The 11928-nt window shown below is 48.1% G+C and overlaps 2 protein-coding genes across 3 annotated transcripts in view; both read right to left on the reverse strand.

Annotated features, from left to right (window-relative positions):
• Window positions 1-689: 689 nt before the first annotated feature.
• psmg2 (proteasome (prosome, macropain) assembly chaperone 2) lies at window positions 690-10474 on the reverse strand. 2 transcript variants are annotated; one of them, XR_013937343.1, is made up of 8 exons: window positions 10330-10474; window positions 8575-8746; window positions 8377-8435; window positions 6517-6635; window positions 1852-2025; window positions 1538-1658; window positions 1051-1292; window positions 690-728 (listed from the first exon to the last, which is right to left on the reverse strand). XR_013937343.1 is itself a non-coding variant. In XM_080525728.1 (7 exons), exons 1-7 carry the CDS (start codon window positions 10384-10386, stop codon window positions 1212-1214), a joined length of 783 nt encoding a protein of 260 aa, XP_080381854.1. In that variant the 5' UTR covers window positions 10387-10474; the 3' UTR covers window positions 909-1211. The 2 variants fall into 2 exon arrangements, 1 of the variants encoding a protein (XP_080381854.1); XM_080525728.1 differs by lacking the exon at window positions 690-728 and having other exon boundaries at window positions 909-1292.
• A 611-nt stretch (window positions 10475-11085) lies between these two features.
• Window positions 11086-11928, reverse strand: part of LOC308154007 (putative 2-ketogluconate reductase) — a gene marked incomplete at both ends in the record, with an annotated part of 5031 nt that continues 4188 nt past the window's right edge. The window contains one exon of the mRNA XM_080527187.1: window positions 11086-11242. Within this exon, the coding sequence (XP_080383313.1) occupies window positions 11086-11242 (157 nt within the window). The remainder of the gene's footprint in view (window positions 11243-11928) is intronic.

The following is an 11928-nucleotide window of genomic DNA, read 5'->3' on the forward strand; positions in this document are numbered from 1 at the left end:
TATTTTTTATAAGAAATTACTTGAAATTTCCTACCATGTCTGTGAGGCAGGTAGGGGGAGGGCAGCGCTTGGCCGCCCCCCTTGCCCCCCCCATGTGTGTGGCTCTCAGTGGCATGTCTGATGATGTCATTATGATAATGTCTGATGATGTCATTATGTCTCATGATCTCTATGATAATGTCTGATGATGTCATTAAGATGTCTGATGTCATTATGATAATGCCTGATGATGTCATTATAATAATGTCTGATGATGTCATTGTGGTAATGCCTGCTAACCTGTGTTTCCATGCTGTACATAGTGTTCTTTTTAAGATGTGTGTAAAAACAAATATTTTTGATTGTACAAAAATGGAGAAAACAGACATTGTATTTGGTTTTAAACAAACAAAAAAAATACTTATTTCATGACCTGTTTTTCTTTAAATGCAAATCGTCAAGTCTTACATTTCCTTATCCAAGAGTGTATCTACAGAATTAAACTGGTGTTATCTAGTTTCCATAAACATGGCTATGCTTGGTCTGTGTTGGCACATGCACGCAAAACATGCACGCAAAACTACTGCAGTCAGACAAAAACAAGCATATATATCCTTGATTTAAGACATTTCATCTTACTTAGATTTACTTTTTGCAGTGCAGGAAGGACGTGTCAGGTGACAGGACGGTGTCGGGTTACAGGAAGGAGCGTTGCTCGGAATACTGCCTGGCCAGTGGCCAAGTGCTTTCTGGAGGGATAGCAGAGAGTGTGCGTTTGAGAGAGAGAGAGAGAGTGTGTGTGTGTGTGTGTGTTTGATTGAGAGAGAAAAGGACTGTGCGTGTGACGGAGAGAATGTGTGTGTGAAATAACAGCGCATTGGTTCTCACAGGACATCAGTTCAAACCAGATTATTTAATCACATAATTTCAATCGGTACAAAAAGCAACTATAAGGAAACATTCCCATAACCTCATGCCTAAGAAGGTATCATGATGATGATGATGATGGATGCAGATACATGAGTCAACATACAGGTTCTAAGCGTGATGCCGAACCCAGAGACCACAGACCTTTATTGAGAGACCAGGAGCCGTGTTTACAAAGCCTCTCAGAGTAAGCCGGTCTACGGTCAGTCCACACTGAGGTCCTGGTCCAAGGTCAGTCCACACACTGAGGGCTAGGAGATGGGGAGTAGGGGTGTATTTAGGACTCAGGGTATCTCTGTGGTGAATCAGAAGAGAGCAGGAGGGATGCCACTACCAAATAGAAGCCTCCAAGATGCCGGAATTCTCCACTGGACTGAGCCCTGGGCCTGGGAGAGGAGAGAGACGCACATTGTAGATCAATAATCTGAATCAATCTAATGTAGATTGGTCATTACTCTAACTATTACTGTATTGAGTAAGGAGTTTATTTACTGATTCTTGAGTAGAGAATCATAGGACTTTGGATCAATTTAAATTGCAATGTCGTTTCCAATGCGTGCACAGGTGAGTGAGTTCAAATGTGAATGAAGCCCAACCCTGCCCCTGTGGTTGTAACGGCGACTGCACTTACAGGTTTGTCCACCAGGTGGAGCCAGTCATTGAGGTGGTTGACGAGAGTGAAGGCGTCTGGGATGTTGTCTCCTTCTGAGCAGAATATCAACACCACAGCCAGGGGGAGGTCTTCGGCACAACTAGAGAGGGAGGGAGGAAGGGAGAGGGAGGGAGGAGGGGAGAGAGAGAGATGTGAACCTCAGAACTAGGAAACTCTGAAATATCTGACAAATATCAAACAAAGACAATAGGGCTTCACACTTGGATCAACCAATAGGAAGCTCTCTCGCTCTCACACACACACACACACACACACACACACACACTGTGTACCTGTCAGTGAAGAGGCCCTTGGTGACGCCCCCTCCTGGTATGTAGAGGCGCTGCTCTGCGTCCGTGACCCCGGGGAAGGCGGAGACCTTCTCCATCTCCCTCCAGGCCAGCTCCTCCAGACACGCCCCCGTCTGCCGCTGCAGCGCCGGGGTCAGCAGGTACCTCAGAGGTGTCCTGCAGCACAGGACCACGTTTAGACACTGGTCCCTACTGGTCTCTACTGGTCCCTAATGGTCCCTAATGGTCTCTACTGGTCCCTAATGGTCTCTACTGGTCTCTACTGGTCCCTACTGGTCTCTACTGGTCCCTAATGGTCTCTACTGGTCCCTAATGGTCTCTACTGGTCTCTACTGGTCCCTACTGGTCTCTACTGGTCCCTAATGGTCTCTACTGGTCCCTAATGGTCTCTACTGGTCCCTACTGGTCTCTACTGGTCCCTAATGGTCTCTACTGGTCCCTAATGGTCTCTACTGGTCTCTACTGGTCCCTACTGGTCTCTACTGGTCTCTACTGGTCCCTAATGGTCTCTACTGGTCTCTACTGGTCCCTAATGGTTCCTAATGGTCTCTACTGGTCCCTAATGGTCTCTACTGGTCCCTAATGGTCTCTAATGGTCTCTACTGCACATCTAATGGTCTCTACTACACATCCACTGCCCTCCCGCCACTAGGGGCATCCGATCACAATATGGTCTGGATGGAACCAACATACACCCCTATCATAAAAAGGCTGCCTATCACCACCAGGACTGTCCAGCAATGGTCAGAAGACGTGGAGGAGGAGCTGAGGGCGTGTTTTGAAACAACCGACTGGGGGATGTTCCAGAGAGTCCACGGGGAGGACATAGATGGTCTGCTAGACTGTGTCACAGACTATATCAAGTTCTGCGAGGAGAGCATCGTCCCCATTAAAAAGGTACGGTGCTTTCCTAACAACAAGCCGTGGATAAATGGGAACATCAAGAACCTTCTGAAAAGGAAGAGGAGGCTGTTTAAGGCAGGGGACACTGAGGGAGCCAGGGCCACTCAGAAGGAGGTGAAGAAGGAGCTGAGAGCAGCCAAAGAGGAATACAGGAGGAAATTGGAGGGCGGGCTAGAGGCCCACAGCTCCAAGGAGGTGTGGAAGGGCTTCAAGAAGATCACGGGCCACAAGCAGCCACATCCTGTGGTGGAGGGGACCCGAGAGCAGGCAGATGACCTGAACTGCTTCTTTAACAGGTTTGACCAACCATCCCCCTGCCACCCCCCACAGCCCCCGACCCTGTCACAGCCCCCGACCCTGTCACAGCCCCCGACCCAGCCCCCGACCCTGTCACAGCCCCCGACCCAGCCCCCGACCCTGTCACAGCCCCCGACCCAGCCCCCGACCCTGTCACAGCCCCCGACCCTGTCACAGCCCCCGACCCAGCCCCCGACCCTGTCACAGCCCCCGACCCAGCCCCCGACCCTGTCACAGCCCCCGACCCAGCCCCCGACCCTGTCACAGCCCCCGACCCAGCCCCCGACCCTGTCACCCCCCCCATCCCCCTGTCACCCCCCACAGCCCCCGACCCTCTCCTCCCCTCTCCAATGTACCGCACCCCTGGCAACAGTAGCCCCCACTCCCCCTGACACCCCAGCAGCACCCCAGCAGCAACTGCCTCCCCTTACCAACACCAGGAGCCAGGGAGCATGCTTCACACCTGGAGACACCGGTACTCACAGCTTTATAACATCTGAGCAGGTGAGAAGGCAGCTTTCCAGGGTGAATGTGAACAAGTCCAGAGGTCCAGACAACATCAACCCCAGGGTTCTGAAGGTGTGTGCTGGAGAGCTGGCGGACACATTCCAACATCTCTTCAGTCTATCTCTAAGACTGAGGAGGGTGCCACAGCTCTGGAAGACCTCTTGCATCGTCCCAGTGCCAAAGAAGGGACGGCCCAGCACCCCAAACGACTACAGACCTGTCGCCCTGACACCACAGGTCATGAAGATCCTGGAGAGGCTAGTGCTGCAACACCTTAAGCCCCAGGTGAAGGACTTCCTGGACCCCCGGCAGTTTGCATACCAGGAGAGCATGGGGGTGGAGGACGCCATCATTTACATGCTGCACAGGGCCTACACACACCTGGAGAGGCCACAGAGCATGGTGAGGACCATGTTCTTCGACTTCTCCAGTGCATTTAACACTATCAAGCCATCACTGCTGGCTGACAAACTAGCAGTGATGTGTGTGGAGGACTCCCTGACGGCTTGGATCCACAACTACCTCACAGACAGGCGTCAGTATGTGAGACTGCAGGGCTGTCAGTCTGAGGTGGTGGTGTGCAACACCGGTGCCCCCCAGGGAACTGTTCTGTCACCCTTTCTCTTCACCCTCTATACCTCCGACTTCCAGTTTAGCTCCGACCAGTGCCACCTGCAGAAGTTTTCGGATGACTCCTCTATCGTCGGTTACATCACAGACGACAGGGATGAGGAGTACAGGGCCCTGGTGGAGAGCTTCGTGCAGTGGTGCGACACCAACTACCTTTTGCTTAACACCAGCAAAACAAAGGAGTTGGTGGTGGATTTTAGGAGGAAGAGAAGGACCCCAGCCCCCATCACCATCAAGGGGGTGGAAGTCGAGAGGGTGGACTCCTACAGGTACCTGGGAGTACAAATTAATTACAAACTGGACTGGACTGACAACACCGAGGCTCTTCTCAGGAAAGGGCAGAGCAGACTGTTTTTCCTGAGAAGGCTGAGGTCTTTCGGTGTCTGCAACAAGCTGCTGCAAATGTTTTACCAGTCGGTGGTTGCCAGCGTTCTGTTCTTCGCCGTGGCCTGCTGGGGTGGAAACATCTGTGCCAGGGATGCTGCGAAGCTAAACAAACTGGTGAAGAAGGCCAGCTCTGTGGTGGGGACCGGGCTGGACAGCCTAGAGGTGGTGGCAGAACAGAGGATGGGGAAAAAACTGGCGGCCATGCTGGCCAATCCCTCCCACCCGATGTACTGCGAGCTGACAGGGATGAGGAGCAAGTTCAGCCACAGATTTGTTCTCCCCCGTCAAAGTACAAAAAGATTTGGACAGTCCTTTATTCCAGCTGCACTCCGACTCTACAACCAGGCCCTGCAGGGTGGGGGAGACCTGGAGATGGAACTTTTGGAACTTTTTACTTATTGAGCCTGCACTGTTTTATGTTTTTTATTGAATGTTTTTCTGTTTTCTGTACTGAATGTTTTCTGCCCTAACTGAGCTGTTTGACAACAAAATTTCCCCATTGGGGACAATAAAGGTTTTCAATCAATCAATCAATACTGGTCCCTACTGGTCCCTAATGGTCTCTACTGGTCCCTAATGGTCTCTACTGGTCCCTAATGGTCTCTACTGGTCTCTACTAGTCCCTAATGGTCTCTACTGGTCCCTACTGGTCTCTAATGGTCTCTACTGGTCCCTAATGGTCTCTACTGGTCCCTAATGGTCTCTACTGGTTCCTAATGGTCTCTACTGGTCCCTACTGGTCTCTACTGGTCCCTGATGGTCCCTAATGGCCTCTACTATACTCTACTGTATAGTATTTAATAGGGGTGTAACGGATCACGGAAATTCCGTGATCCGTTCGGATCGCCCTCCACGGTTCGGAACGCATGTGTACCGCGGATCAATTGCAAAATGTTAACAAGTAATAATATTACTTAATATCTTACTTAATATCTCTTGTAAATCACAATGTAGAGTTGCCATGAAAAGATAGACGCGACAGTTGCGGGCTTTGTTTCACTCTAAAGCGCAATGATAGGTTGATAATGCGAAAGAAAAAGAATCCGTTGTTTGCTCGCTACACGTGAAGCTGGGAATCCACAACAACAAGGCTGCGTTCGTAAATCCGCTCTGGAATCTGATCAGCGTTCAAGGAACGCCTCTTGTCCAATCAAATTACTTGGTCCCTTTATGACGTCGGACCCAGTGTGCGCTCCGGCGCTCTCAAAGCAAATTTACGAACGCGGCCCAAGTGTATCATGTTACGTTGTTCGGCGGAGAAGAACTCAATGCCTCCCTCGTCATTTAAATCCCATGTATGGGAGCACTTTGGCTTCTCTGTCAACTATGACGGGAGGCACGAAAAAGGTAGCTCGACAACTTCTGATAATGTAGGCATTTTTTTCATACCATGTTCAAAATAAGGGTTCACTTTATTATTTAGTTAAAAGTGGCATAAAACATGTTTATTCATCTGCTTTAAAGAGCCCAGTGATTCACTGCTGCAACCAGGCGCCTCCTCCCTCTCTCCTATCATTTAAATTGAGTGTATTTCAGTATAATTATGTAATGTTTGAGTGTAGAATATGTTATATATATTATATATATATGTATATATATGTATGTATATATATATATATTACCAGTTCTGACATCTTGAATGTTGTTGTTTTTTGTCACATAGTAAAAGTGGTGTTTTTACAGAATTCAAGGAAAAAGCAGTTTTTATAAAAAACAAAAATGTTTTGTGTTGATCCGAAAAATGATCCGATCCGTGACTCAAAAACCGTGACACGATCCGATCTGTGAGTTAGGTGATCCGTTACGCCCCTAGTATTTAATGTGTGTGATGAATGTAATGGAATAAAGGCTACTTTGTTAACATTTGTTTTGACGTACACAGACACACAGACAGACAGACACACAAAAAAGGTGTCTTTCTACCCCAGAAGCTGCTGGTCATCCCTCTGGTAGGCGTGGCTGCTGGACAGAACCACGGTTCTGGAGAACCCGCTGGCTTTGATCCACGACACCATCAGCTGACGGAACCTTCTGGACTTGGTCTGCAAGGGAGGACATGATGGAGGGAAGTCAAGGATGAGGACATGGTGGATCAGTGGACAGTGCTGGTCTGCAATGCAGTTAGACAGCAGCATCACATACAACTAAAAACTGGGAGTTATTAGTTAAAATGATTAGTAGTAGTAGTAGTAGTAGTAGTAGTAGTAGTAGTAGTAGTAGTAGATATAGTAGTCATAGTAGTAGATGTAGTAGTAATAGTAGTAGATATAATAGTATTGGGTAGTAGATGTAGTAGTCATAGTAATAGTAGTAGATATAGTAGTAATAGTAGATGTAGTAGTAGTAGTAGTAGTCAGCAGGGCTGGACTGGCCATCTGGCATACCGGTGGGCCGCGGCAGTTTTGGGCCGAGCCGACCGGCAAAATAAAAAAAATGTAAAAAGTTTTTTTATTTTTATTTTTTTTTAACCAGCCGGCCTGGCCGAAAGCTACCATCGAACGGCCCATAAATCGAAAGCTACCATTGAACGGCCCATAAATCGGGGCTGACACTGGGCTGGCCCAATCAACAGAGAGAAGGGGGGGGGGGGGGTCAGGGGTCACGCACGCACGCAGCACCAGACCTCGTTTCGCGGTAGTTTTGGGCCGAGCCTGCCGGCAAAATAAATTTAGTTAGCCTGGATAGTTACTAGATAGATACTAAGAGAGATGGAGCGCAAAAGCACACTAAAACGGAAGGGAGGCTGGGAAAAACTTAGGGAGAAAAACTAAAAGAAACTCGAGGCAGATGCTGCCAAATGTGTAAACATTAGGGACATGTTTGCTGCACCCTCAAGTTTACCACAGCAGCAACAGCAACAGGTTGAAGAGGAGGCTGGCAGGGAGGAGCGGGAGCAGGGTACAGATACAGAGGATAGAGAGGATACAGAAGAAGCGGGGCCGAGTCAGCCTGTAACCGTTGACCCGGTAAGGAAAATATAGGTAGCTGTGTAGGGGTGTAACGGATCGCCCCCCACGGTTCGGCACGCATGTGTACCGCGGATCAATTGCAAAATGTAACCAAGTAATAATATTACTTAATATTAGTTAATATCCCTTGTAAATCACAATGTAGAGTTGCCATGAAAAGATAGACGCGACAGTTGCGTGCTTTGTTTTACTCTAAAGCGCAATGATAGGTTGATAATGGGAAAAAAAATCTAGAACAACAAGGCTGCGTTCGTAAATTCGCTCTGGAATCTGATCACTGAGTACACTGGTCTACTTGCACTGGTACCATTGCTTACTGTATGTAGTCGTCTTTGTAGTGGTTTGGGGGAATACTACAGTTTGTCATATGACTGTACAGCACAGTATATAAGACGAGTATATAAGGCAAGTATTTTTGTGCTGGTGGGTGTGGTCCGACCGATTGGGGTGGGCCTGTCTGGGCCAAAAATGCCAGGGCCTAATTTTTGTCCCAGTCCAGCCCTGAGTCATAGTAATAGTAGTAGATATAGTAGTAATAGTAGTAGATATAATAGTATTGGGTAGTAGATGTAGTAGTCATAGTAATAGTAGTAGATATAGTAGTAATAGTAGATGTAATAGTAGTAGTAGTAGTAATAGTAGTAGATATAATAGTAGTAGTAGTAATAGTAGATGTAGTAGTAGTAGTAGTAATAATAGTAGTCATAGTAATAGTAGTAGTCGGAACCTCCAGCTGACAGACCAGAGATGTTTGTGATTGGCTGGGAGGGGACATACCTGAATGATGTTTGTGATTGGCTGGGAGGGGACATACCTGAATGATGGGCGTCCTTATCTGTAGAACGGCCAACTTCAAGTCTGGTGACAAGTACACTGTTTACAGGCAGGGAGAATACACCACCTCATCATCATCATCATCATCATCATCATCATCATCATCATCATCATCATCACTATGCACCACTTCCACCACCACCATCATCACCTCTTCATCTTCATCATCAGTATCTACCTTCTGCGTTGGTGCTGAGGTCGTCGGCGTCTCCAGCGGAGGTTGAGTAGGGGTTGTTCCCGGCCATGGGGATCAGACAGTCCGTGTGGATGTGTCCTACCCGACGCATGTTGAGCGTGGAGACGATCAGATCGACCGCGAGCTGCCCAACATTCCCGACGGATATCGCCGGCTGCACCCAAGAGAAATATGTTACTTTTATTTCACCTTTATTTTAGCAGGGAGTCCCATTGAGACCTCGGTCTCTTTTACAAGGGAGCTCTGCACACAGGGCTGGACTGGCCATCTGGCATACCGGGCATTTGCCCGGTGGGCCGCGGTAGTTTTGGGCCGAGCCGACCGGCAAAAATAAAAGTTTTTTTTTTTTTTTTTTAACCAGCCGGCCCGGCCGAAAGCTACCTACGAATGGCCCATAAATCGAAAGCTACCATTGAACGGCCCATAAATCAGGGACAGCGGCCCATTGGCCAATTTTCGATACAGACACTGGGCTGGCCCAATCAACAGAGAGAAGGGGGGGGGGGGGGGGCAGGGGTCACATACGCACGCAGCACCAGACCTCCGTCTCAGTTTCGCGGTAGTTTTGGGCCGAGCCGGCCGGCAAAATACATTTAGTTAGCCTGGATAGTTACTAGATAGATACTGAGAGAGATGGAGCGCAAAAGCACACTAAAACGGAAGGGAGGCTGGGAAAAACTTAGGGAGAAAAACAAGAAGAAACTCGAGGCAGATGCTGCCAAATGTGTAAACATTAGGGACATGTTTGCTGCACCCTCAAGTTTACCACAGCAGCAACAGCAACAGGTTGAAGAGGAGGCTGGCAGGGAGGAGCGGGAGCAGGGTACAGATACAGAGGTTTAGGGTTAGGGTTAGGGTTAGGGTTGAAGAGGAGGCTAGCAGGGAGGAGCGGGAGCAGGGTACAGATACAGAGGTTTAGGGTTAGGGTTGAAGAGGAGGCTAGCAGGGAGGAGCGGGAGCAGGGTACAGATACAGAGGATAGAGAGGAGACAGAAGAAGCGGGGCCGAGTCAGCCTGTAACCGTTGACCCGGTAAGGAAAATATAGGTAGCTGTGTAGGGGTGTAACGGATCGCCCCCCACAGTTCGGCACGTATGTGTACCGCGGATCAATTGCAAAATGTAACCAAGTAATAATATTACTTAATATTAGTTAATATCCCTTGTAAATCACAATGTAGAGTTGCCATGAAAAGATAGACGCGACAGTTGCGTGCTTTGTTTTACTCGAAAGCGCAATGATAGGTTGATAATGGAGAAAAAAAATCTAGAACAACAAGGCTGCGTTCGTAAATTCGCTCTGGAATCTGATCACTGAGTACACTGGTCTACTTGCACTGGTACCATTGCTTACTGTATGTAGTCGTCTTTGTAGTGGTTTGGGGGAATACTACAGTTTGTCATATGACTGTACAGCACAGTATATAAGACGAGTATATAAGGCAAGTATTTTTGTGCTGGTGGGTGTGGTCCGACCGATTGGGGTGGGCCTGTCTGGGCCAAAAATGCCAGGGCCTAATTTTTGTCCCAGTCCAGCCCTGTCTGCACACACACACAGTTTACAACAGTACATAATACACATAGACGATTCTAACATAATAAACCATGAGAAAGATGCGGTTGAATATTATGACAAGCAAGAGGCTCGACTGCCACCGTACAATATTTAACACAAGTTTGAACGGTTGCAATGATTTTTCATCTGTGTGATTCTTGTCATAAAGTGTCTGTGAACTCACCATAACGAGGGTGAAGCCTTTGAAAGAGGGCGGTGTGTTTTCTGTCGCGATAAACATGGTGTATGCTGAGAGTTAAAAAGTGAGTTATTGTACATTCAACCACTTTGAGACTATTTGTGTTGTCTCATGCGAAACTGTCCTTTCGCTTCTGTTGACTGAAGCCTGGGTTTGGGTCGTTCAGTACACGGCGTCGATTGTGATGCGTCATATTTTTTAGTATCCCTTTTCAGATGCCTGAATACAAATATATTATTTATTAAGATATCACCGTATCAAATATATGTATTGATGAGAATAGGCAACACATATTCTTATGTTAAACAAATGTGTATTATAAAGTACTATAAAGTACTCCTAAAAGTATTTTAAAATAATTAGTTAAGAGAGTAGTGTGTGCGGCAGCTGTCGACTACTTTCCGCGGCGGATCAAAGATGTACTTGTGTGAAGAGAAACGCAACTCTCGCCAATTACCGTCTGCTTACGGTTATGGCCAAACAATTGATTAAAGTTGGACATTTCTGCCAAGCAAAATGTATGTTGTTCTTAGCTTTCAGATATGACCATGGCATTGATACCGTGTATGCAAATGAATCCATTTGTCGTCCTGGTAGAAAATATTACAATGAAGGAATGAATGAATGAATTAATCAAAGACAAAGTGTTCTACTGCGCAGTACAAACAAAACAGTCTTTAATTCGTTTTATCCATATTATCTTTTCACAAAATACCCCTCCCTCTCGCTGAAAAGTGTTTGTCATTGAAGCTTGACTTGGTCCGGGCAGGGCTGGCCGCTCAGGGCCGCCAGGGCGTTGGCCACCATCCTCTGGACCATCCTCAGCGCCGTCTGGTACGTGTTGATGCCCATGTGGGGCGTGAGGAGCACGTTGGGGAGGCTGAGGAGAGGGTGGTCCCTGGGGGAGGGAGAGGAGGAGAGGGGGAGGGAGAGGAGGAGAGTTAGGAAGAGGAGGTGAGGAGGAGTAGAGGGTTAGGAAGAGGAGGAGAGTGTGAGGAAGACCAAGGAGAGTGAGGAGAATAATCACAAAGTCCCAAAAAAAAGATTTCAGTGGGACTTCCCAGGATAAATAAAGATTCAATAAAATGATCAGGAGAGGCTGGTGGAGGTAGAAACCAGAGGACAGGGCTCATTGTAATGCGTGGAAAAGGAATGAGGGGTTCAGGGTTACCAGGTGTGTGTAAGGACTAGACCTGGGCAGGGGTTCAGGGTTATCAGGTGTGTGTAAGGACTAGACCTGGGCAGGGGTTCAGGGTTACCAGGTGTGTGTAAGGACTAGACCTGGGCAGGGGTTACCAGGTGTGTGTAAGGACTAGACCTGGGGAGGGGTTCAGGGTTACCAGGTGTGTGTAAGGACCAGACCTGGGGAGGGGTTCAGGGTTACCAGGTGTGTGTAAGGACTAGACCTGGGGAGGGGTTCAGGGTTACCAGGTGTGTGTAAGGACCAGACCTGGGGAGGGGTTCAGGGTTACCAGGTGTGTGTAAGGACCAGACCTGGGCAGGAGTTCAGGGGTACCAGGTGTGTGTAAGGACCAGACCTGGGGAGGGGTTCAGGGTTACCAGGTGTGTGTAAGGACCAGACCT

The sequence above is a fragment of the Nansenia antarctica genome (genome assembly GCF_963989245.1).
Source record: "Nansenia antarctica genome assembly, chromosome: 3".
Classification (NCBI taxonomy): domain Eukaryota; kingdom Metazoa; phylum Chordata; class Actinopteri; order Argentiniformes; family Microstomatidae; genus Nansenia; species Nansenia antarctica.

Excerpts from the sequence above, each read along its gene's own strand:
- psmg2 (XM_080525728.1), bottom strand. The coding sequence starts at position 10,386 with ATGTTTATCGCGACAGAAAACACACCGCCCTCTTTCAAAGGCTTCACC. Across the intron at positions 8,747-10,329 it reads AAGGCTTCACCCTCGTTATG|CCGGCGATATCCGTCGGGAA; the intron begins GTGAGTTCACAG and ends TCTTGGGTGCAG. Across the intron at positions 2,026-6,516 it reads GATGACCAGCAGCTTCTGGG|GACACCTCTGAGGTACCTGC; the intron begins GTAGAAAGACAC and ends CCTGTGCTGCAG.